Below are 27,413 nucleotides of genomic sequence, written 5' to 3'. Positions count from 1 at the left end.
GGAGCGCTACTGCATTCGGCGGGTAGATCATCTGCTCCCAGCGCGACCGCGCCCAGGTAGTAGTGCTCGGAAAGGGCGTCTCCTTGAACAGCCTAGCGGGGGACTGCGAGGCCCAGAATCCACCTTGCTGCTGGCGCCTCTTCCCCCGGAGACCACGCCCACCTAATTGGCCTCTCTATATCACCGTTCGCGACACCCGCTGCGCGGGTGCCGCTCACAAACCGGATTTTTGATTACCTTGGAAATAGCTCCTGAACTGTTGCTCGCAGCGCATTCCCTGTGGCAGAGTCGGCTGGTGGGAGCGCTACCGCATTCGGCAGGTAGATCATCTGCTCCCAGCGCGACCGCGCCCAGGTAGTAGTGCTCGGAAAGGGCGTCTCCTTGAACAGCCTAGCGGGGGACTGCGAGGCCCAGAACCCACCTTGCTGCTGGCGCCTCTTCCCCCGGAGACCACGCCCACCTAATTGGCCTCTCTATATCACCTTTCGCGACACCCGCTGCGCGGGTGCCGCTCACAAACCGGATTTTTGATTACCTTGGAAATAGCTCCTGAAATGTTGCTCGCAGCACATTCCCTGTGGCAGAGTCGGCTGGTGGGAGCGCTACCGCATTCGGCGGGTAGATCATCTGCTCCCAGCGCGACCGCGCCCAGGTAGTAGTGCTCGGAAAGGGCGTCTCCTTGAACAGCCTAGCGGGGGACTGCGAGGCCCAGAATCCACCTTGCTGCTGGCGCCTCTTCCCCCGGAGACCACGCCCCTAGAATCACCCTATAAAAACAACACAAACTCACCCGCGACGCGGGACGCGCGCGGGTCGGAGCCCGGGGCGAAGACCGGGCAAAGAGCAGGCCGTTTAAGGCCGTTCAAGGACGGCAGAGGACGGCCCTGGCCCTGAACCCCCTGTCTCTTCGCCTTCAATCCATTCACAAGGTAGGCGGCACTGTGATTTCCATCTCTTCCTCAAGTACTTAGTGGCCGCCTCCCAGTCCTAATACTTACGGTTCTTGTGAGGTCAACTTTGCTGCATCAGCTCCAGCTCCACAGATGTCAACTATGCGCAATAGAACCAGAAGCTGTACTAAAAAAGCCATGGCCGTAGCACAAGTGACTGGACCTATAGATCTTTTTATCTCACGGGTGAATGAAACCATCGATAAAAGTATTATATTGCTGGAAAAAAGAGTTTCCTTGGATCTCATGAACGCCAAGCGCTCGTCCTTGGGCTCTCTTACAAACGTAAATTCGCCCTCCCAGCAAGCTTTGAACAATTGTTCCTTACCCCTACCCTTGACCACCGCTGGCGCATTCACAGTACCGAATGCTGTCGATTTGTCAGTCACCCAATCTGACTCCGATCCGTCTTATGTTGATCTTGAGGCTACCCCAGATCTAGAAGCCTGTCAGCCATCTGACAAGACAGAACCGAGTCTAGATGGGCAACTTGATAAACGAACAGCTCCTGTATCTATCGACACCGGGGGAAGGGCTACTATTCCTACAAAGGTTGCGCCCAAGACTAAGACTAAGGAAAAACCCAAATCGAAAGCCAGGAACCATAACCTGATCACGCCTACCCCGCATTCGGCATCAGGCATACCATGCTGGGTTGAAAATATGGTAATAGATCTCAAATTGGACCTTGAGGCCACAATAGCAGCGCAAATTAAGCCCTTAATTTCCAAACTTGACAGACTTGCGTTGCAAATGAACTCGAAATGGCCTAATAAGATGAATGGGTCTGGGTCCACCCAGTTGCAAGGGATTAAAGAAACACTTCCCAAGCCTTCACCTTGCGCCAAGCTCCCTAAAGTCACATCCAACAAGGCCAAAACACTATTAGCTACTAAGGACTCAGCCACACTACACCTGTCCCAAACAGGGAATAACTCTGCTCAACTCCCACTCTTATCTACCCCGAAGGCGGTGGGTCCTACCCCGGCTTTGCAACCGTCTGCTGATGGAAATAAAACTACCATCTTACAAGCAAAAGATCTTAAAGGAAAGCCAACCAACCCAACAGCTCCTCCCTCTACAAACAAGCCCGAAGGCTCTAAGTCAAAACAGGCACGTTTTAAGTCAATCAGCCTGCCACCGGAAGTCTCTCCTTTTGTGGTTGTGCTGACAGCTGTTCCCCCACTGAAGGAGGGAGTAAAAGAAACCTTTGTAGAGCTAAGAAATAAATGTGCCCAGTGGCTCCAGTTACACAAACCTTTACCTAGCCATATGAGTGGTGAAATTCTTACTGTGCGTAGAGGGGACTGGGTGGGCAGGAGTAAGAAAACAATAGCAGGGGATGTAATTACAGTTAACTTTAGGGACATAGGGGCAGCCAGTTTCATATGCAATACACCCAACAGTGGACCTGCTACCCAAATTAATCCACACCCCTTGTCTTACTTTCTTCCCATGCCGCCAAGACTAAATTCTCACCTGCCTACTTTTCCAATTAACAGAGGGTCTGTGTATCCCCCGCAACATACTACCAAACGCTGGCAGCAACCATCACATTTTCCATCTTTATTTCCACACCAAACTAGTCTACAGTGGCAACAACCTTTCCAACACCCCCCACCCCTCTATCAGCCTGCTCAGCAGTGGCAGCAACCCCTTCAGCCCCCACAACCCGCTAACCATCAGTGGCAACAGCCTTGGCAAGACTTGCCCCCTCCTTTCGACCCCTTGTACTCACAGTTCGCTCACCCCAATAGATTTTGTGTGCTAGATGAGGTAGACTGACTCAACCTCATGGAAGCTCCAGATCCAAACTTTACTATCACTAATAATGATATGGAGGATGTTCCCCTAGCGATCCCTCTCCCCATCTGTCCTGAATCCCCAACAATGGCACCTGCTATACCACTTTCCCACATATTAACTAGGGACAGTATAGACCCACCTAACCCCAAAACTATTACCATCCCCGACGGTGATCCAATACATGGCGAGATAAAAATTCTTAGCTGGAACCTTGCGGGGATTTCTAGGAAACTAGGCCTCCCAGAGTGGAACGTCCTGATTGACGCCCACAAGATCTGTGCATTCCAGGAGACCTGGAGCATTGAGCCGCTGAATCGTGTTGGGTTTGTCACCTTCTTTACACCAGCTGTAAAACCTAAGATAGGGAAGGGGCGTCTATCAGGGGGGCTTATCATCTGGGTAAGCATCTCACTCAACTGCCGGATAGCCATAAAGAAGTCAGGAAACCCAGATATCCTTGGTATCTCTCTATCGGGCCAACGTGGGGGACTACCTGTAGATCTCTACGATGTCTACGCTAGAGGCTCCAAAAATGGGTGTATCTCACCAACAGTATCAGAGCTTGAGGCCCAACTAGGGGATCATAGTGAACCTGGCCACATCATAATAGCAGGAGATTTTAACTGCACATATGAGCCGCTCCCCCTAGAAGGAATACCTGATCTAGGAGAAGAGGACAGTAGGTGGGGTATTCCCATGCTCTCTATTCCTCCCATTAAGCGCTGGACTCGCAGTGCAATACAGCTTAATGCACTTACTTTAGAGTTTGGACTAAGAGCAGCCAATGGCCGCACACCTTCTGATCAGATGGGTGCCCCAACGTTCAACAGAGTTGGTCACTCCACGAGGATAGACTATATTCTGTTGGACCGGGGGCTTTGGAGCTCGGTCATCGATATGGTTGTTATCCCTACCGGAGAGCCGTTAGTACCACCGAACTGTCCACAGGAGATTACTGTCTCCTCTTGTGGAAGACGCCTTAAGTGGAATAAATTCTTGTGTAATGTTAATAAACTGTCCACTATTGAAGAGGTGATCAAAGGCTCACAAGATGAAATCAGCTCCATAGACCTATCTATGGCAGCAGACAAGGTAACACCTATCTATGAAGTAGCCATAAAAACTATAGGGGACCTTTTTTGGGTAAAAGGGACTATAGGGAAAACCATACCTCTAACAAAACCCAAAGGTAGACATGACTGGTATTCTGCATCGTGCAGGAAGGCCAAGACACGTCTAATTGAGGCAGTCAAAGGGAAGTCCCAACTATCAATACAAATAGCTAGGAGGGAACACAAAAGGGTTTTGCGGTTAGCCAAAAGGGAGTGGGAAGACGAATACTGGTCAACCCTTAAAGAAGCCAGCCTGAAAAAAGATTCTAAATGGTTTTGGGACACTATAAGGGCACGCAATAGACCAGACAGTGATCTGCTAACCTGCAATATCCCAAGCCAGGTGTGGGTGGATCACTTCTCCAAACTCTATTCCTGCCATGATGTTCTGGACGAGGGAGGGCTTGCCACATCTTCGCCTACCACAAATTATGCATTTTGCCCCCCTGACTTTGATTTTACGCTAAAGGAAGTGGAATACGCAATAAGCACTATCATTCCACAAAAAGCGGCCGGACCTGATGGGATTCCCGGAGACCTGCTAAAATCCGATAGCGTTAAATGGGGTAAATTGATTCATTCCCTCCTTGTTGCCATTTGTAAAGGTACCCCTATCCCCTCATTGTGGAAAGGGGCTGAGGTGGTCCCTATCCACAAGAAAGGTTCGAGGGATGACCCATCTAACTACAGGCCGATCAGCTTGCTAGACACCAGCCAAAAAGTTGTCGGCAAAGTCCTGTTAGTTAGAATTCTAAATTGGGTAGAAGAAAACAAAATCCTTTCTGACTTCCAGGCAGGCTTTAGAGTGGGTACTGGAACGATTGAGCAAGCATTCAGGCTCATGATGGTATATTGGAAGGTAGTGGTTATAGGCAAGGGCAGTCTTTATCCCGCGTTTATCGATTTAAAGACTGCCTTTAACCTTGTACCTAGGGACTTATTATGGAAAGTACTTGCTGACATGGGGCTGCCCCATTATTTGCTATCCCTATTAGTCAGATTGCACCAGGACAGCTTTGCCCAAGTCAGGTGGGGTCCTGGAGGGGAGAAAACGGGTAGTATTCCGGTTGAGAGAGGAGTCCGCCAGGGATGTGTTCTGGCTCCCACCCTTTTCTCTCTCTACATCAGTGGGGTGGTTGAGCATCTCCTCAAACATCCATCTGACGAGCCATCCCTGGCTGGTGAACGCATTCCGACCCTCCTCTTCGCGGATGATACGCTTTTAATCTCCAAAACCCCAATGGGACTCCAGAGACTTTTGGACAACTTCCAATCCTTTTGTACCAAACGAGGTCTGGTAATAAATACAAACAAAACGAAGTACCTTGTCCTCAATCCACCGAAGCAACATGTGCGTTCCCCCACCCTAAATGCTGAGCTCCTGGAAAGGGTAAAAGTCTTCGATTACCTTGGGATACGCCTATCGGACAAAATGGACTGGACGCCACACCTAGACAAAATGCTGTTGAGCCACAAAAGGATTACAGGTGCCCTCTTGAGAGAGCAACGGTCCAGTACAACAAAGCCTATAGGCACAGTCCTTGAGATCTACACAGCTAAAGGTGTTAGCTCTGCCCTCTACGGGGCCGAACTTTGGGGCTCTTCGTCCACTGATGCTCTGCAGAGATCCGAGAACAAATTCTGCAGAGAAATAATGTCCCTTCCACAAGGCACCCCGACACTTCCCTTATTTATGGACCTTGGATGCACCCAGATTGGCGAAATTGCAAAATTTCGCCCATTATTACTATGGGCCCGCATCTGGCGGGTAGATGAACTAAGCGGATATGCCAGAGGCCTTAAGGAAATCATGTCAGCGCCAAGCTAGCATAAAATCAAATGGCTAAAAGACATGAAGAGCTTATTAACTAAGTTGGGACAACTTGAATCATGGCTGAATAGAACTTCACCCCCAAAGCAAACACTTAAAAAGCTCTATTGGGACTGGATTTGTTCACAAAGAAACTCTAGTACCTCCCTGGGCAGGCTCACAGAGGACTTTTTGAGGTTTAAAGACTGCCCCAGACGGGAATTGTACCTGGATGCAATTGGAAAACCCTTTGATAGGGCCTTGTATTTCAGATTCAGAATGGGAACTCTTCCACTTAACACTTTTACCAAAAGATGGAAATCCTGTATGGAAATGTCCGAGCTATGCCCAGCATGTCTTGTTAAACCGGAAACACTGGCACATTTTATGTTCGTGTGCGGCGAGTACGCTACTCCAAGGAGGGTCTGGCTCAAAAATCTATGCCGTCAGCTGGGGACTAGGAGTCATGACGTGGCAATCAGGATACTTATTTCGGACAGTAGCGTACCTTATGCTTGCGCCCTAGCCAAATTTCTATCTTGGGCTTGGGCTATCCGAGCCAAAAAGCTAAAACAATCTGTTTAATTCTTCTTTTTAGAAAAACTTCCTAAATTGAAACTACTGCCATACTTGCTTAGTCTGTAAAATGTAACCAATTAGTTGGCTAGTCCAACATTGTACAAGCATTCTCATTGAAACTATTGTCTTTTTTAAATGTTTGGTACAGAGATACAAAATCTTTTAAATTTATTACTGTTGTTCTTATCTGTAACTTTTTATACACTGAGCTGCTTTTATGATAATTACTTTTATCGAAATAAAGCTTTTTGACTTGACTTGACTTTCTTTTTCAATTCTAATGCTTTCTGGTAAATTGACTTGTGCTGTTTTTTTTCTGCTATAGCTTCTTCTCTCCTCACTCTCTCATTCATCTCTTTCACCCACATTTGTACACAATCAAACAGAGCCTGTCAACTTTTTTTCCTCAATAGGCACTGCTCAACACACTGAATCTTTTGAAGGTCAAACGACCCATTGACAGGCCATTGTAGATCAGGATACTTTTTAGTGTATTTGTTCCACAATGTACTATACATTATGGAAGAAATACTGTATTTAATGCACATAGACCTATTAAGTCTTCCCTTTTAGGGGATCCAGCTGAGTACTTTCTAAATCCATATTGGTACCACCAAAACAGCAACACATTCTACGAAGTGTGCTTGGAGCAGGCATTCCAAAAATATTAAAATACAATATTATATTATAGTCAAATAGTATTTATCCGGAGTATCAAAAGCAGAGAAAAATCTCCTCATTACCTACCTTTATTTGCTGCAGTAAATAAACAAAACCAGAATCTTGGCCAAGCAATTCCAAAACAAGAGTGTTACTTCAGCGACCCAACCTCCTACTGCCAAGCTCTGGGTCCACCTAACCGTCTTCTTAAAAAACGTATGCCAAAGGAGATCTCAGTTGGGACCGGCCTTCACCTGAAGGGTTAGATTTGGAAAACCGGAAAACATGTTAGTCTACAAAGACAAAGGGTCTACTCGTGCAGGGTACCTCCTCAGTAGATTCCTGCCCTCCGTCAAGACCACACTTTTGGATGGCCTGGTCTCTGAGTCCCTGTTCTGGCGCCAATTTGTAGAAAAATAAGCCTTTTTAGGGGCTTACGGCTGCAGGGTCGCGGTCCTTAAAACCAACAAGAAAGAGATCGGCACAGAGGCTGGAACATAAAAAAAAGTTTATTAATCACTCATGAGTGGGACTAAATCGATACAGCACCCTTGGGCACTGTATGGGATAGTACAAGGAATACAGGGACCACAGGGTTTGTATACCTTGTTTGTTTCTGAATAAGCATGGAGACTCAAAGATGATGTGCAAGCATATACAAGAATAACTATTGACTAACATGGGCAGTCAAAAACCTCTTACTCAGCAACGTGGGAGGGGGAATAAGACAGCTTAGCCAATTGAAACAGCCTGACAGTTACATTCTAAGACTGGTACATTCTAGTAGCTACAGGCCTTTCAGAGCATGCGCAGTGCACTGGCTCAGTACTGAAAGAGTTAACTATAGTTGATGACTTAAGCAGAATAGAAAGGCAGGCAACAGTGAGGATGGCAGAATCACATGGCTAACAAATGTCAAATGCAAATGGATGCTGTAAACAAAATGGCTTCAGCTTATGCTAACAGGAATTCCTGCGATTTCCTCAGTCTGTTTTGGGCGGCCAGAGAGGGCCGGCCAAGCACTCATTCTCACATGGGGAGTGCAAACCACTCCTCTTGCTACTCTGATAGCAGCCCCACCCCACAGATGCTGAAACAGGAAAAACTAAAATGATGATAACCTCCTGTTATTATCACGTTATTTTTCCTTTTTTTTACACTGCAAAAAACAGTGTGGTGAAGCTCCTTCACCTTAGTGGAGGAGCGGCCGCTGCAGTCGTCCACTGGTGCCTGTGCTGAATGTTGTGGTTGTTTAGTCGTGATTTTACCTTATTCCTCTTTCTTCCAAAAACACTCTTCATGCTTCTTTATCACACTCATGCAGGCACTTTAGTACAATTGCTTTTCCTTGGTCTGATTTACAAAGTACATGTACGCCTAAATTGAACCTCAATGTGCAAAACATAGACATTCCCAGTACTGGTTCCCAGAATCAGGGCTTGCATATTTTATATGTGCAAAGAGCATTTGCAAATGTGACAATTCTGTCAGTACGGTGGAATTTCTGCACTTGCTAATTTAAAGTGAGGTTGTGCTTTTGAGTCACATTTCTTGGCATCAAGCCAAGATAATGACAAGTGACTGAGTTTTAGGAACTCTCAACCCTTTGATAAATACAAACTTAGTCAAAATATCAATTCTGAGTATGAAGATCCTTAGATCGCATCTAAATGAGTGGCACTTTCTGGACAACCAACAGTCCATTGAGAGGCAGGGTGAATAGCAGATTCACGACCTCTTTTGACCATAAATAGTCACACTCAAGAATATGCACATGAAATCTTTTAAATTGTTTCAAAGGCCAGACTCTTTCTAGTGCAAAGCACGTGTATAGTTGTAACTATAAAACCAAATGTTGAAAATGCAGTAATTGTAATTATTAAATTAAATATAAACAACTTGATTCAAGGTTTCATTACAGGTTTGCAACAATCCACTAAAAGCCCTGCCTCCTTGTTTTTAGCTAAATTTTCTCTAGCACAAATAAAGCCTGTAAGAGCTTTAACTGTTCTTGCATTTGCCCACATACCTTAAACATAACAAACAAGAATACTGTTCTGAGTTGCAGGGGGCTAGAGTGCTAGCCAGGAGATAAAGAGCCAGGCTGACTGGTTTAGCGGATACTCCCACCACACCTTCCTCCCCCCCCCCCCAACTCCCAGATTCCCTCTGAAGTTCTTCCACCCTCTGGAAGCCTGGAATGGCATCTGCCTGGGTTATGTATTATAACCTTCTATACCATTTCTTTAAATTGTTTTGATAATCAATTAAAAACATTAGGGTCTTTTGTTGAATATTTATGAAAGTAACAATCTGCAATTAAATAGTATGCTCTTTCACCTAGTTCTCCTTCAAAAATAGGGCCTTGTTGAATTTTTGTAAAACACACCTGATGCACAAGGTGCAATATGGTTGAAAACTAAATTGCTGGACTATCTTTGCGAAACGCGAAATTGAGGTCTTTGCAAAGTTTATAATGTGCACTGTAAAATGAACTAATGAAAAACATTCACATGAAATGGTACTCAAATATATGAACATATGTCTACATAATGAAAGCAGTGGGATACAAAAACAAGAGAAAACCTGAGGTCTACATTATGTGGACATCACAGGGAAAACCTGCGTATAGGCATGGTTGTGCAGCCACAAACTCAGCATGTCAACCCTCTCATATCACACTTCTTTGTATTGGAAATCATTGTGTGTCAGCTATTTTTAAAATTTGAAAAATACCTTTTAATGCAGCCTCATTTTTTAGGGTATTGGGGTGGACATTTTTTGCCCATTTACATGCCTATATTCTGACTATAGCAAATGCAGAATGAGTTCAATAACCCAAATCTTGACCCTTTCCTACTTCTGCTTGGGTTCAAAACTGCACTGAGCATTTGAACCTGTATAATATTTAACACTGGATCTGACATCATGCTGAGGTTGTAACCAACCCATACCTTGTTTTACAGATTCTGAATTTATTACGCTTCTTAAGTTTCTGAACGCCAACATGGGATGCTCAAAATATAAGAGGTAAGTCCAGCATTGGTAAATGCATTTGGTTTTGCTTATGTGTTTAATAGGCAGTTTTGTTTGTAGGTTGTAGTTTGCTGAGTAGTTGTACAATAGAAGTTGCAGAAAGTCTTGACCTTAACCTAATTCAAATCTGTGACGGCCCCACACATATCGAAGGAGCTACCTTAGATCTCGTCATTGGTAAGCCCAACTCCCTTTTCCTCGATTCTATCCTCCCATGTGATTGGACCGATCACTATTGCATTACCTTCCGTATCTTGGATTTGGTAAGAACAAATAAAGCCCAACCCAAGAACCCTAAACAGCTGAAAAGATGCCTACGGAATGTCAACCCGCTTGAGCTGACTGCTCTCTGTGATAACATCCTGCCCTCTCCACCAAACATGTCGGATGTCCACGAACTTACGGCCCATTATAACCGCGCAATGCGGAATGTCCTAGACTCGATCGCCCCATTACAGCTCAAAAGAATCCCCTCCAAACGCTCCAAACCTCGGTTTACAGATAGTCTTAATTCAGACAGGAGAAACCTGAGACTTGCTGAAATGTTGTGGCGGTCCAATCCATCCCTTGAGCATCTGCACCACCTAAGATCCTTGAGAAGCTCCTATAATAAACACATCAGATGCTCCAAGGCCACATTTTTCAAAGCTCAGTTCGACCAAGCAAAAAAAGTCCCAAAAAATTGTTCAAACTCATCAAGTCCCAAGCCAACCGTCATCTGAACTCTGAATCACTGGGTCTAGGGACATTGCCCAATTGCGAAGAATTTGCAAATTTCTTCCTAGATAAGACCAGTAAGATTGAAACTGAACTACGATCGGCCTGTAAGCACCTGTCAATCAGCCCACCTACCCCCCCTACTACCAACTAGTAGTGATTGCATGGTCCCGGCGTTTTCACACCTCCCCAAAAATAATGCCTCCTGGAATCTCTTCCAAACCTTGGATGAATGCACCATTCGCAAAACGCTGGCAACTTTGAAACCTTCCAACCACTACAATGACCCATTGCCATCGATCCTTTTCCCGGATGTTAGATCCTCCCTATTAACATTGTGGACCATGCTAGTCAATGCTTCACTGCGGCAAGGTAACATTCCAGATTGCCTAAAAATGGGTCAAGTCGCTCCGATTTTAAAGAAACCTACTGCGAATCCCTCAGACCTTCAAAACTTCCGCCCAATCTCCAACATCCCCACCTTAGCAAAGCTCTTGGAGAAATGTGTGCTTGCCCAACTCTGCAACCATATCGACCATTTCCAACTCCTGGACCATTGCCAATCTGGTTTCCGTTCAGGCCATAGCACAGAGTCGGCCCTAACGCACATCGTTGATGACGCGTTAAGAATGTTGGACCACAATGAGTCGTGCCTTCTGATCCTTCTTGACCTTTTGTCAGCATTTAACACTGTCCAACATGATACTCTAATTGACCTCCTGGAACACAGGATGGGGATGTTTGGGCCTGTGCTTAATTGGTTCTCCTCATTACACCTGAATAGATCCCAACGCTTCAAGGTAAACCAATCCCTGTCCCATCCTGCCACGGTTTCGCTGGGGGTGTCCCAAGGTTCAGCATTCTCTCCCATGCTCTTTAATCTGTTCATGGAGCCTCCAACAGAAATGCTCAAATCATCCAGCATTCACTATCCCATGTATGCGGATGATACTCAACTATACCTGAAGATCGCCTCCCCTGAGGACATTCAGTCCCTTAACTCAGTCCTACTGGAAACGCAAAACTGGCTGACACGTAATCGCCTGAAACTAAATGCTCTAAAAACAGAATTCCTCCTTATCTCATCCCAGAAGCAATCACTGGACATTGAGCAATGGTTAAATCAACTTTTGGCTCTTAACAGCAGACCTCCTCTCGTTGACTCTGCATCCTTGCTTGGCATCATACTAGACAAGAGTCTGAACATGCAAAAACACATCAGTTCCCTCACCAAAGGAGTGAACTTTCAGCTCAGCATCCTTAGGAAGCTCAAACCTTATCTCCCTGCTCATGACTTAAAGGTTGCAGTGCAAGCATTGGTGATCACAAAGCTGGACTATGGCATTGCTATGCTGTGTGGCCTGCCCGGAGTGATAACGGCTCCCCTTAGGGTGACCTTCAGTGCTGCGGACAGGCTCAATACAGGCACAAAAAAACTTCAACCAAATCTCTCCTGACCTGCTAGCTCTGAAATGGCTCCCCTATGAAGCTCGGATACAGCTGAAAATTGCATGCATGGCTCACAAAGCCATCCACCTCAAGACCCCGATGTACCTCGCTCAGAAATTGGAACTCTCATCTGGTTCAAGAGCCTCTAGAAGTGCCAGCACCCTTTTACTCAAACCACAAAAATTCAAGAAAAAAAATACCTTTAATCGATCATTTTCAGTTATGGCGCCAAGGATCTGGAACTCTTCCCCCCCGAAGTCAGGGTGATCCCTTCCTATGCCCTGTTCAAATTAGAAGTTAAAGAGCTCTTGAAAAAATATCTGCCTCAGACCTCTTTCCCCACCTGACTTTCAGACTATTTGACGCTGCTCTGTTCTCTAGATGCTATGTACTTGAGACTGTTGGACATTCTAAATATTTTTACCTGTTGTTATGATGTTTATTTATGTGTTCCATGTACTCTTACTTTTTCATACTCTGTAAAGTGCTCTGAAACCCTCTGTAGTCATGTTCGCGCTATATAAAACTTTCAAAATAAATAAATTATGTATAAAAAGGCAATATATTGTGCTGGTAATAATGGTAAAGTGTGGGTAAGTAATAGCAACATTTTGAAAAATTAAATGAAAGAGGGAAATAATAGAATTAATTGATTTAATAGCAATATTGTGTTTAGAGGTGTTCTGACAACTCTTGTTGCCGGTGCAACTGCACCTGTTGCACTATTCAAATCATGCCCCTAGTGCCTGCAAGATAACTACATATGTGGCTGCCTGTTTAGTAGTAAAATATTGCAATATTTAGTGTTTAGAGGGGTCCCTAAAACGTTGGCCCCTGGTGTCACTGCACCTGCTGCACCATTGAAATCATGACCATAGTACTTTCAAGGTAACTACACTTGTAACAGCTTATTTATTAGTTAAATATATCAAATCTTGGTGTTTATAGGAGTTCTGAGAACTTTTGACCCTGGTGCCATGGCACCTACAGCACAATTAAAATCATGGCCCTAGTGCCTGCGAGGTAACTGCACTTGTGGCTCCCTGTTCATTAGTAAAGTTTACTCCTGGGTTAAGTGGGGTCCCTAGAGCTTTTGGCCCTGATGCCACTGCACCTGCTGCATCATTTAAATAAAGTCTGTTAACTGCTAGGTACCTGCAATTGTGACTGCCTGTTTAGTACTCACATATAGCAATATTATGTGTTCCGAGGAAGTCATGACAAAGTTTAGTCCTGGTGCTACTACACCTGCTGCACCATTCAGATCATGACCCTGCTGTCTGCAAGGTAACTGCACTTGTTGTTGCCTGTTGAGGAGTAAAATAGAGCAATATTAGGTGTTTAGTGGGGTGCCTGGAGCTTTTGATTCTGGTGCCACTGGGGCCTACTGCACTATTGAAATCATGACCCTAGTCCTTGCTAGATAACTGAACTTGTGACTTCCTATTTATTTATAAAATATAGCAATATTAGGGGTTTGAAGGAGTTCTGACAACCTTCGGGCCAGGTGCCCCTGCACGTGCTGCACCACTGAAATCATGACCGTGTTGCCTGCAAAGGAGCTGCACTTGTGAATGCATGTGTAGTGGTAAAATATAGCAATAGTTGGTGATTAGTGGAGTTCTGACAACTTTTGGCCCTGGTGCCACTGCAGCTGCTGCACCATTCAAATCAAGCCCCTTTAAATGTTAAGGTAACTTCAATTGTGAGTGCTTGTTTAGTAGTAAAATATAGCAATATTAGGTGATTGGAGGAGTTCTGACAACTTTTTGGCACAGTGCCGCTGCAACTGCTGCACCATTCAAATTATGACGACCCTAGTGCTTGAAAGCTAACTGCACTTGTGACTGCCTGTTTAGTTGTAAAATATACCAATAATTAGTGTTTAGTGGGGTGCCTGGATGTTTTGATTCTGGTGCCACTGCACCCGCTACACTAGTGAAATCATAACCCTAGCGCTCGGGGGATAACTGCACTTCTGACTGCCTGTTTAGTTGTGAAGTATAGCAATACAGTGTGTTTAGAGGAGTTCTGACAACTTTTGAGCCCAGTGCCACTGCCCCGGCTGCAGCATTAAAATCTTGACCCTGTTGTCTGCAAGGTAACTGTGCTTGTGACTTTGTTTAGTAGTAAAATATAGCAAATGTAAGTGTTTAGTGGGGTGCCTAGAGCTTTTGGTCCTGGTGTCACTGAACCTGCTGCACCATGGACATCATGACCCTGTTGTCTGCAGAGTATCTGCACTTGTGACTGCCTGTTTATTTTGAAGTTTTAGCAATAATCTGGGTTTACTGGGGTACCTAGCACTTTTGGACCCAGTGCCACGGCACCTGCTGCAACATTCAAATCAAGACCCTTTTAACTGGAATTGGACTGCCTGTTTAGTAGTCTAATGTAGCAATATTATGTGTTTAGAGGACTTCTGACCCTGGTGCTACTGCACCTGCTGCACCATTCAAATCATGACCCTGTTGTCTGCAAGGTAACTACACTTGTGGCTGGCTGTTTAGAAGTAAAATATCGCTATGCTCTTGTATATTAACTTTATTTTTTAAGTGCAATGTTTATTACAACAAATAGATTAAATTGAAAAAGCCAATCCGATAATGCCTACAAAGTGCAAAGTAAGTTACTGCGTCATGATTAGGAAATGCCATTAATGTTCTAGGGCATCTGCTGTACACAACTAAGTTATAGAAAGCAACAGTGCATGGGGTTTAAACCAGGTGAACAGCATTAGTATAAGTGTCGTTAATACGTGCTCCCATGGGAAGTTAACAAAAAAAATGTCCGCACCAAAGCAAATGAACACAGTTAATTTGGCTTTAGAACTGATAAGAGCTACCTTTTAAGATATATTACATGGAAGAGATTTCACAAGCACAGTGCAAGTGCTGTGCAGGCAAAACTTAAAAAAGCATTTGAATAAATTGATGCACCCTTATGCAAAACCTCCACCACACTATAACAGAATGGAAGCAGATATTTTACTTCTTTCTGAACATCAACTCCAGTCACCTGCATCCATACTTCCTATTTTAAATCAAGAGCCCTAGTTCAACCGCTTTTGTCATTTGTTTAAGTTTGCAAGGATACAACACAAGTTTTTGTTTTGTAGATGCTAGCTTTTAGTAAAAATACTTGATTTGGAATCCTGTCGATACAGGACCACTGTAAATTATGAAATGACTGTATATGTATTTTTTTTTCACAGTGCGTGATGTGCAACAAATTGCCTTATTTCCCACATGTAAAAAGGCAGACGTTTCATCATTCATTTTTCGGAGTGCTTGAAGCATATGTGCCCAGTCACAAATATGATAGCAGTAAAGTTAGATGTGTGCTGTCATCCAGTGCTAGAGGACTCATGTGCATAGCTCAGTGTAAATGATAACTGGTCAATGATTACAATTTAGAATGTTATTAACCACTGATTTTTCAATTATTGGCAGGCCTGCAATGCCTGAGAAATGCTGGTCTAGCTGCAAGTGAACTTAGACCCGACAGAAGTTTTGTCTGTGGGGTCCTATATTCCAGTTGAGATCACTTTATTCACTTCAGTTTGTCTGGTGTTAGCCAAGCAAGACCTTTTCATTTTACAAAAAACATTTTATGTAATATGTTTACTTATGTGTGCTCTCAGACAGTCCTCTTCTAATTGCCTGTTGCTTCATTAAACATTTTTTGCCCCGCACACTAGAGCGTGGGTCAATGGATCAGTCCAATGTCACTGGCAACTTCACTGTTAGTGACAACATAACACCCTTCCACAATAAGCACATCCTCACACAAAGTAACTGCCTTCAATGCCAGGACTACAAGGGACTGTTGTCTTTTTGAGACCAGATTTACTTTTGCTTTTGACAAATATTTGTTTAGATTGGTGAGGACCAACATCTGTCCCAAAAATAAAGGTTTGCAACCACTATGAATAAGCAAAACAAGCACTGGAACAGTGAAAAGGTTGGTAGTGAATGCCAGACCTATTGGTTTGTCAGTCCGTGTTTTTAGGTTTTGATGTTACCCAAAATATTTAGATTTCACTAAAATGATTTACTTACTAATAGGGGCATTAAGCAAGCCTTCTTCTCCCATGTATCTGTTTATTTTATAATTCACGTTTTTGTTACACCGCCTACAGCAATGACCTTGGGGCACTGGGCAGCCCACTTCAGGCATTGCCTGACTTAACTGTGAATGGCTGCATGCTGCTCTTTCCCAAAGAGCACATCCACACAAAGTAGCATGCCAATGTCTTTCAGACCCAAAATATTTTTGCGTTTGGCCACTGTTTCTTTTCAGATTGACAATTGTAATTCAGCTTCCACAGCAATGCCGTTTTGCAAGACCCATGACAAAATAAAATGAACATTTACAAAACCAAAAAGCTGGTAGCCAGTGTAGACCTATTGGCTTTGTCAGTGCTTGTTCTAGATGTCTAACCCCTTCCTCTCACAAACTGGACTAGCTTAAAATAATTTTAAAGGGACTCACTTGAGAAAAGCTTAAAATATTGCACAGTAAGGAATGCTAAATTTTGCAATGCACAATAGTCCCTGAATGGTTCACAGCAGTGCACGCTTTTCTGTCTTTCATTTATCTGAAAAATATTGCTTGCTACAGTGGATATTCATGAAAAAATAATTTATGTTGAAGGCGGTTGTTGTGTCAGATTCTTAGTTTTTATTATCAACATTTCCTATGATGTATTGTAGAGCGTTGTATGTGTCATTTTAAGAATGTAGTAATGTCATTGTAGAATGCAACTTTTGAAGTGTACAGTTACATGTAAAGCTTGAAGCTGGATACATGCTGGTTCAGCTCTTCGACTTAATAAAGGGAATTGAATTATAAATTATCCAGAATCCTTTATTACACTGGCGACGATTCGAAGAGCAGAAGGACCTACACAACTTTAATGATGGAGAAGAAGCTTTACCTCAAGATTTTCAATTACACGTCTTTAAGGAAGTACCAAGAAAAATTCTCGACGATTCCTAAATTGATGTGGGAGTTATCCGCTTGCACTAGATGTACCGAAGGTATTACTCCATCTACTTTGGAGTTGTCTGTGACTAAAAGATAAGGAATACCTATGATATACTTTAATATTTCTGAATCGACGTGGGACGTAGGAGTTGTATATTTCATAATTCGGAATCGATGTGCTCTTGTACGTGAGTAACAAACGCTTTAAAAATATTTTTTTGGTCTATGAAGTTAGCGTTTACCTTCATCTTCGCACGCTCGTATTTACTGCTCGAGCGTAGTAATGGCAACGCACGAGATCCATTGCTCATTTCGTGATGACGTCTGGATTATCTGTAGACTGTGCTTCATGTCTGCATACGTGCTCACGCTAATCATGTCACGTCGCCTACACAGAGGCCATATTTATTTTTCTTATTTGTTGAACTCAAGGACAGTTTCACAATGTAATTAACAACCGGAAGGTTGATACCCTTCAGTTTTAATTTAAGACCAGCAAATTTCTTCAGCATTTCATCATTCATGATTCAACCCGCAGCGTATGTATTTTCTTTTCTTCTCTCTTTTCCTGCTCCTCCTCGTAATTGGAACTTTTACATATTTAAAAAAACCTTCAGGTACTTAATTAATTAAAGTTCTACTTGTACAGACATCACGCTGGTCAAGTTCAGCACAAGGATACATATATATTTTTTTGAGACTTTGGAAGCTTTACAGGATATACTATTTTTTTTATTTTGATGAATATTAATTAGTAGGCGAATTTGGAATAATACAGCTAAATATTGACTTTTAGACACTAATCCATTAATCCTCCACAAGCTTTTTGGATTTCTGGAACTGAACCTCCTTTGAAATGGTTGGAATGGAAGCTGTATTTTTGCAACTATATTGATGCCTTGGATGAAGAGGGAAAAATGTCTCATGCTCAAAAAAAAGAGATTACTTTTGCATGCCTTAGGCCCCATTGGGTTAAAAGTGTATGAGGGTATGACTAAACCTTGTTTTCCAGGTGATTTAAATGTATATGCCTTAGCCATACTACATCTTGACACATATTTTGCCCCAAAGGTTTGTATTGGTGTGACGAGGTATAAATTATTTTCCAGGAAACAACAAAAGGACAAAAGCATTGATCATTACCTTGCTGATCTCAAGAAATTAGTGTTAGATTGCAATTTTGGTGTATCACAAGAGGATTTAATAAGAGATCAAATAGTTATGCACGTTTACAATTCCACTATACAAGATAGGTTGTGGATTAATGGTGATGCCCCGTTGGATGACATTCTCGCTATTGTACGAAAGGCTGAGATTTTAGGCAGGTATGCTAGTGTCCTTAAACAAGATAATACCTCTTCTGAAGTTGTTGGTAAAGTAAATATTAATGATAGAAAGAAATACACAGTAAATTATAAAGCTAATTTAAACGTCAAACCTAAATACAATAAGTATACGTCTCCTACGGGATATAAACCAAAATGTTACAGATGTAATAGATTAGAGCATTTAGCGGATAGTCAAAGTTGTCCTGCTCTTAAGTTTAAATGTACTAATTTTGGCCTTAAAGGTCATTTTGTCAAAGCCTGCAAAAGGAGGAAGAATAATGTCAAATTTGTAAACTATATGGATGAAAATGAGCAAAAATTCAATACAACTGATGACACAGATGCTGGAAATGGGTTAGTAATGAACTTACATGACAAACTTGTATTGAATATTCATTATGATGTTATTATAAACAAACCAATTTGTTTAATGGAGATTGGTGGGGTTGAGGTAAAAATGTATGCTGACTCTGGCTCACCCTAGACTATCATCAACGAAGAACTTTGGAGATCTTTTTTTGTACAAAAAGTGGGTGAACAGTTATTAGACCGTGACATTCACCCTGAAGATTATGGTGGGGAAACCATTGATCTTTTAGGTTACAGTTGGTTCATTTTTAAGTTTAAAGGAAGAGATTGTAGAGGCAAATTATATATTGCAAAAAAGGGACCACCTGTTCCTTGGTGGTTTGACCAAAAATATTTGCATATCATTTTAGACCCCAATAGCAAAGAACAGGTATTGGCTGTTGATGACTGTAATGTAATTAGCAAAGATATGTTAGAGTTTCCAAATGTTTTCAGCAAGGATTTAGGTAATTTGAAAGGTTTTGAGCACAAGATCATTATCAAACAAGATGCGTGTCCTAAAGTACATAAATGTAGGAACATTCCCATTTTGGTAAGAGATGAGGTTAGGAAGGAGTTAGACAAACTTGTGTCAAATAACATCATTGAGCCTATTGAAGTGTCTGATTGGGTTTCCTCGATCGTCGTAGCAAGACGTAGTAATGGAAAAATTTGGCTCTGGGTTGACCTAAGGTACCTGAATAATAACATAGTTGTGGATAAATTTCCATTACCAAAAATCAATGAAATGATGTCAAGTTTAGGTAATGCTCACTGGTTTGCCACCATAGATTTATCGTCTGCCTATCACCAGATCTCTTTGTCCCCCGAATCAATGAAATTTACATCTTTTGTCACCCCCTTTGGGTGCTTTCAATATAAACGCATGCCTTTCGGTTTAGCTTCGGCGGCCGCCGTTTTCCAATGGTTGATGTTTTACCTTTTTAAAAAAGAACAAGGTCAGATTTTTTCATGATGACATTCTTGTATTCGGTGAAAATGATGGGAAGGAACATTTAAGGAGACTTAAAAAGGTCCTGAATATTTTGGACAGTAAAGGTCTTACAGTAGAGCATTCTAAATGCAAATTTGCATAAAAAAGTGTAACTTATCTTGGTCACATAATCAATGAACAAGGTGTTAGACCTAAACCTTCAATGGTTTCCGCTATCTCCGAGGCTCCTGTACCTACCAGTAAAGATGATATCAGATCATTCTTAGGCATGGCGGAGTTTTGTTCAAAATATGTCCCTAAATTTGCAACCAAAACCTACAATATTCGCCAACTCCTAAAAAAAAAAAATGTACTTTTGTCTGGTCACAGCCTTGTGACATAGATTTTAAAATAATCAAAGAAGCTATTGCTAAAGCTACTGCCCTTCATAGTTTTGACCCTTCACTTGATAGCGTGATTACTACAGATGCCAGCAACAAAGGGCTTGGGGCAGTTTTGTCACAAATTAATGACATAGGTCAAAAAATAATTATAGCTTACGCATCGAGGTTCTTGTCTCCATGTGAGGAGAAATACCCGATTATAGAGCGAGAGAGGCCCTAGCTTGTGCATGGGCATTAGAACATTTTAAACCTTTTTTGGGGGAAACTTTTGCACACTGCGTTGTGATCACAAGCCTTTGGTTATAATTTTGGCAACTGAAGGTGTTATTACTGCATCAGCTAGAATGGCCAGAATCTCCATGAGGATGCAAAATGTTCTATACAAAATAATTTATGTTCCTGGTAAAAACAATGCAATTGCAGATTTTTTTATCTAGAATGCCTGTAATGTTGGAACAGTGTGAAAATAATGAATGGAACGAATTACAAATTGCCTTGGTACATGATGAAGGATTATCGGCTTTTAGTAGGGAGGAATGGTACAGTGAATATTTAAAAGACAATACCTTACAAGCAGATATGTCTCATGTCATTAGTGGTTGGCCTATAAAAAAGACTTATTGGACTCGAACAGAGCATTCTGGGAAATTAGATCAGATTTATCTATTTCACACAAAACTCTTTTAAGAGGTGAAAGAATAATTCCCCCTGAAAATTTGTGTGAGGGAATTATCGATCTTTGTCATGAGGGTCATCCTGGAATTGTTAGAACTAAGGCTTTAGTTAAAAGATTGTTTTGGTGGCCAGGTTGAGAAAAGTGTAAGGTATTGCATTTCATGTTCATCTTATGATAAAACCTTACAAACATTCCGTCCTTCTATGTCAAAAGGATTTTTTCCTAAAAATTCCTGGGAATGTGTTGCAGCTGACATTATGGGACCTATTTATGATGGTTCTCATTGCTACTTAATTGTTCTTTTTGACTTATTCTCAAGATGGCCAGTTGTTAAAATTGTTAAAAATGCTGCCACTGATCCTTTTCTATTATTCTTTGATGAGACATTTGTTACAGAAGGTATTCCTTCATGCATACTCACAGATAATGGTGTACAATTCTTATCATTAAAAGCTAAAACCTATTTTAAAAAGCTAGGTATTACACATAAAACCACTTCACTTTACAACCCAAGTGGTAATGGTATGGTGGAAAGGTTTAATCGAGTTTTAAAAAACGCCATTCAATTATCCTTGAACAGTAATCTTGATTAGCCTACTGAAATAGGAAAAACAGTGTAGTATTACTGTGAATGAATCTACAGGATTCTCTCCCTTTGTACTTATGAAAGGCAGGAATCCACGCTCTAAACCCATTCCTACATGGTTGTTTTCTAATGAAATGCAGCCTTGGTCTAGAAGTGAAGCGTAAGCAGGCATGGAACAAATGCTTGAAAAAAGTAAAGCTCATTACGATGTTAGGCTTGGTACAAAAGAGGTTATTATAGATATAGGAGATTGGGTTTGTGTAAAAGAAACTAACAAGGTTCAAAGGGGTGATTAACAATTTTCAGAACCTTTTTAGGTTATTGAGGTTCTACTTAACGCTGTAAGAGTCAGTGATGGTAGGGTTTGGAACTTGAATAGAATTGCCAAAGGTCAACCAGATTTTGCCAACCACAATTGGAAACCTAAGGATTTAGATAAAGATGCTTCTAAGAATATTCTTTCAAGAGGTGACAACTTAGAGGAGTCTAATGTGGTGTATATGGGTAATAGCAGTGCTTCTTCTTCTGAAGACCTTACTACTGGTTCCTGAAGAACCCATTTCTTCTAGCTCTGAGATTGATGCACCTGATTCTCTTCGTTCTTCATTAAAGAGGAAGGTGGTGCCACCAAGATGGTTGAAAGACTACATTATTAATACTAGATAAATAGTTCATATTGTTTTAAGGTATGGAATTAAAATTAGATGGGATTTTTTATCTATGGGTTTTTTTTTATGTCCGAAGAAAAGGGAATGTGTTGTCCGAATTCTTAGAGTTTTTATTATCAACATTCCCTATGATGTATTGTAGAGCGTTGTGTGTGTCATTTTAAGAATGTAGTAATGTCATTGTAGAATTTTATATTTTGAAGTGTACAGTTACATTAATTAGGTTCCTAACAGATTATCATAATGGACATCATTACATCAGAAAGACATTGAAGAGTCACTGGTACCTCCTGACTAGTAACTCAACACTAAGTGATCAAATAGAGGAATTTCCCCAAATGGGCTTTAGGAGAGCCAAGAATCTTAAACTAATTCTGTGCAAATCGGAATTAAAGGGCTAAACCCAAGACCAACTTCCTCACTAAACCATGTGGCTTCTATGTTTGCCATAATTACAATGCGTGCAAACTGGGAATGAACAAACAGAAAGATTACCAGCATGACCTGATTACCACCATCCGTATTACGGATTGGATTAGCTGTACATCTACATATGTAATCTATATCATAATCTGCCCCTGTAACAAAATCTATATAGGGAGCACCATCAGGGCACTGAAAACAAGAATCATGGAACACCACCGCAACATCAACAAAGAGGAGGCGGGACCACCACTAACGGAACTCTTTCAGGAATTTCACCCACATAACAAGACCTTCAAATTCTTTGGATTAGAAACAGTCAAACAGTCTTCCAGGGGTGGTAACCGCGAATTGTTCATGAGACGGAGAGAAAGCGAATGCATCATACGTCTAAACGCAACTACCAGCGGACTCAACAAAGATGCAGAGATGCATTACTGGCTATATTAATATAAGGGGCCACCATTTTTCTGGATGCTCCCTTGACAAACTGAGAAAGAACTGAAAAGAAATAGCTATGGGCTCATGTCCTAATGTATTAATCCAAACCCACATTTGTGATATAAACTTTCCTTTATAGCTGCGGTTCACTATATAAATTATTGTGACCGTCACTTTTCACCATGTCTACTTACTGCTCCAGAGATGCCATCTTTGTTACTCATTTCTTCACGAATGGTGATTTGATTTCGAAATTACTGTGGGCCTTTCACATATCACCTCTTCATTACCCTTCTATATTATCACTTATTCTCACATATTACATGTTCTTTGACCTGTGCCTTCGCTTGGATCCATTTCCACAGCTCATATGATAAGTACCATTTATATTTTCTGGTATGTTTTTCTACATAATTGTTTTTTTCGAGTGGTTCATGTTATTACTTTCCATACACTTTCCGTTTGCAGCCCCGTGCCAGAATTAAGATTTTCCCTATTTTTTTCCCTGACACTCTGTTTCCCTTCCCTTTCCCCCCGTTCACCATGCTGAAGAGCACTTTTGCAGTAACTCTTCAGTGGCTTTTACTCCGTCGATCAGTCATTTTGACTAATTAGTCTCTGACGTCATACTCTGTCAGACTATATCTGACGCCGGGCATAGCGATCCGGCTTGCTCCCGGACCGCAGAGACCTCGACCATGGCTTTTTATTGGTAAGACACGACTCTTTTACGCTTTTTTGCGTTTAACATGGGGTCTTTTTTGCTATTGCTTGCACCTAAACACGGGTATCATGCGTTTGACATACAAATCCCTTACACTGCTCACCTTCGAAGCACTTAACTTTACTCGTATTTTTTGGATCTCTCTAAGCCTCTCCATATTGTGTACCCTTCTCCCCGTTCGTAAACTTTGGCATTTACCCCCATGCGGCCTTATCAACCCTCGAATTTGCATGATTCATTTGCTAACCCCTGGGCCTTTTCTGAGAGGTTTGCTTGATTCCAAACTGCAGTGGAGAACGTGCCAGCTTTCTACAAGGAATGCATCAGAAATGCAAATCGCCCACTGTTGCGACAAAAGTGAAAGAGTAAAGATACAATTTTTCCGCTCGTGTTACTACTATTAAATAAATGGATACACTCATAAAAAGCAAAGTGTTTCTGCAATGAAGTAAAATACCAATATATTTCATGTGAGTTTACAGAGTGGCTTGGGGCCATTTTTTACATCTCTTATGTAAAAGGAGATGTGGAGAAGTGTGGCTCAGCGGTTAGAGGCGGCAGACCTGGAGCTTGAGTTCGGCCCTGGACCAGGGTTCAATTCCCCGCCTCGGCGGGTCTTGGGCTCAAAAATTCCACGGACTCGTTAATTCTCGCTCCAGTGCCTTCTTGACTCAAGGGTTCACACTCTGCGACTCTGGGCAATAGCTTGCTTAATCTCCACAACGGCCCTTCGTGGTGGGATGCCTGGCTTTCACCTTGTGGATACCCTGCCAGGGTTATCTCACAGGGGAATACCAGGACGGGTTCCCTAAGCAAGCGCGGAGATGCCCCAGGGTAAGTTGTGCGCTATATAAGTCTCATTCATTTCATTTCATGTGTCAAGTAATGCAAAAATTTGTGTTGATATAGCTTTAATGACAGTTCATTCAGCTAATGACAACTTTTATAACAAGCATTGGCAAACCAATACGTCTCTCCTTTGGGACCTTTTGACTTTGTCAATGTTTTATTTAAGCAGCACAGCATCCCTTATGTTGTGCCGTATGGTTAAATACATAATTTTTTAGAAAACCTGTTTTACATCACTTTGTAGGTACACTACAACTCATGCATGCAGCTACAAAATGACTTGGGTGCTTTTTGTTTTTTAGGGCTCGCCTGCTGTGCGCATGCGCATATCTGGCGAAGCTCTAATGTGGCTTATCCAGAGGTTAACCACCACTGGCGATTCCACTGGCGATTGCATGAAGTGCATGTGCTTTTTAGGTGATTGCGCAAGCGCAAGCCCTAAAAAGCGCGTGCACAATGCCACCAGCCGCCTGCCTGCCTGCCTGCCTCGCATTAGCACATCAAAGGCAGCCCTCCCAGCGCATTTCTCACCCCCTAATTATTCACGGCCAGCCGGCCGTACTTTCAGTTTCATGGCCGGAGGCAGTGTCTCCTTTTAAAACTTGTTTAACTTGTTTCTTTCAAAGTCCGTCCTGATAAATTTCGGTAAATGCACCACTTGACTCACATTTTGCTGCTGTCTCTGGTCAGGTGAGTTAAGCTTGAAATGTTGAAATAAATGTTTGTGTGAAAAATGAGACCACGGTTCTGATTGCTTTTACATTAAACTATTATCGGCACCACTGTTTTGTTAACCAAAATATCAACTCACTTTAGCATAGATGGCGTACTCTGTCCGAGTTTTAAAATTAAATTCTCCTCCCAACATGTGTGATTCAGCTTCCCTACCATACAAGGTATGTCACATTTCATTTTTGATTCCCCTTTGCTTTGCAGCTTCAGCAGCTTGTGGTGTTTCTGTGCTGAAAGGAATGGGCTTTTGCCTGCCAGTGCTGCTGGCCATGTCTCCCGCAGGGCGATATTGGACAGTATCATATTGTTGCTCTTGCGCAAAAAAGTGTAGGCAGTTCATCCCAAATAGCTTACCATCGGTACAGAGAAATCCTCCCCTTTTTATTTCCTTACAGTATCCGGAGCAGGTGGGATAAGGCCATGGGTCAGCAAGTAGGGCAGTGCCTTTTTTGTGGTCTACGTTCAGTTTTTGTGGTCTACGTTCAGTTCGGTGGTTGGGGAACACTGTAGCAGTGGTCGACACAGTCCGAGCTTTCTCTCTAGCGGTGTGTGTGTGGTAAAGTGAGCAGAGGGTGATTCTCGGTCTTGGAAGGGGCTACACCTCTAACCCCAGGCTAAGGAGAGCTGTGGGACCCTGTTTCTTTCTCTCTGCTGTCCGGGTTAATGCACAGCACTCTGAGGCATAGAGCTTCTTTTAACACAATCGCCATGTCGCGGACCTCGCTATGCTTCTAGCTGATTGCTGGTAGGCCGGGGTGCCTAGTGACATTTGAAAAGAAAGTTATCCTGTAGCCCCAGTCTGCTTATGCAAGCACTTGTGACCCCACCCACCCCACAAATGACCTCTCTGGCTTCCCTGTCATGAGACAATACCCTGCACCGACCAATCTTGTGTCGGTCAAAGGCTGGTTAGTGGAACTGTCTACTGAGTATGCCTGTCACTTCTGGTGTTCCAGGGTGGGTTGAAACTTTTCCAGTGTGCTGGCTGTTTTAGGCCTTCAATGAGGGGCTTGATGCCATACAATTAATGGGTCTTAAAAATGTATCGCCGCTGGGTCCGCAACAGTGTTGAAACATTTTGCTTATGTCTGATGGCTGCAGCATTGGTTGGTATGCACCCACCACACAGCTCCACCGGACGACCCACCACACAGCTCCACCGATGCACCCACCACACAGCTCCACCGATGCAGCCACCACACAGCTCCACCGACACAGCTCCACCGATGCACCCACCACCCAGCTCCACCGATGCACCCACCACACAGCTCCACTGATGCACCCACCACACAGCTCCACCGAGGCACTCACCATACAGCTCTACCAAGGCACCCACCACCCAGCTCCACCGATGCCCCACCACACAGCTCCACCGAGGCACCCACCATACAGCTCCACCGAGGCACCCACCATACAGCTCCTCTGAGGCACCCACCACACAGCTCCACCGATGCACCCACCACACAGCTCCACCGATGCACCCACCACACAGCTCCACCGATGCACCCACCACACAGCTCCACCGATGCACCCACCACACAGCTCCACCGATGCACCCACCACACAGCTCCACCGATGCACCCACCACACAGCTCCACCGAAGCACCCACCACACAGCTCCACCGAAGCACCCACCACACAGCTCCACCGAAGCACCCACCACACAGCTCCACCGATGCACCCACCACACAGCTTCACCGATGCACCCAGCTCCACCGATGCACCCACCACACAGCTCCGCTGATGCACCCACCACACAGCTCCACTGATGCACCCACCACACAGCTCCACTGATGCACCCACCACACAGCTCCACCGAAGCACCCACCACACAGCTCCACCGATGCACCCACCACACAGCTCCACCGATGCACCCACCACACAGCTCCACCGATGCACCCACCACACAGCTCCACCGAAGCACCCACCACACAGCTCCACCGAAGCACCCACCACACAGCTCCACCGAAGCACCCACCACACAGCTCCACCGATGCACCCACCACACAGCTTCACCGATGCACCCAGCTCCACCGATGCACCCACCACACAGCTCCACTGATGCACCCACCACACAGCTCCACTGATGCACCCACCACACAGCTCCACAGATGCACCCACCACACAGCTCCACCGAAGCACCCACCACACAGCTCCACCGATGCACCCACCACACAGCTCCACCGATGCAC

General features: G+C 43.3%; 1 protein-coding gene across 1 annotated transcript in view; it reads left to right on the top strand.

The window, feature by feature from the left end:
• The window catches only part of LOC147698098 (arylsulfatase D-like), a 723,577-nt gene that overhangs the window by 171,464 nt on the left and 524,700 nt on the right, over window positions 1–27,413 (top strand). The window contains exon 2 of the mRNA XM_086934774.1: window positions 9,884–9,947. Coding sequence (XP_086790900.1) covers window positions 9,925–9,947 — 23 coding nt within the window. The 5' untranslated portion in view covers window positions 9,884–9,924. The remainder of the gene's footprint in view (window positions 1–9,883; window positions 9,948–27,413) is intronic.

The sequence above is a fragment of the Lissotriton vulgaris genome, chromosome 8, assembly GCF_964263255.1.
Source record: "Lissotriton vulgaris chromosome 8, aLisVul1.2, whole genome shotgun sequence".
In the NCBI taxonomy this organism is placed as follows: Eukaryota; Metazoa; Chordata; class Amphibia; order Caudata; family Salamandridae; genus Lissotriton; species Lissotriton vulgaris.
This window is presented reverse-complemented; position numbering and strand designations above follow the sequence as displayed.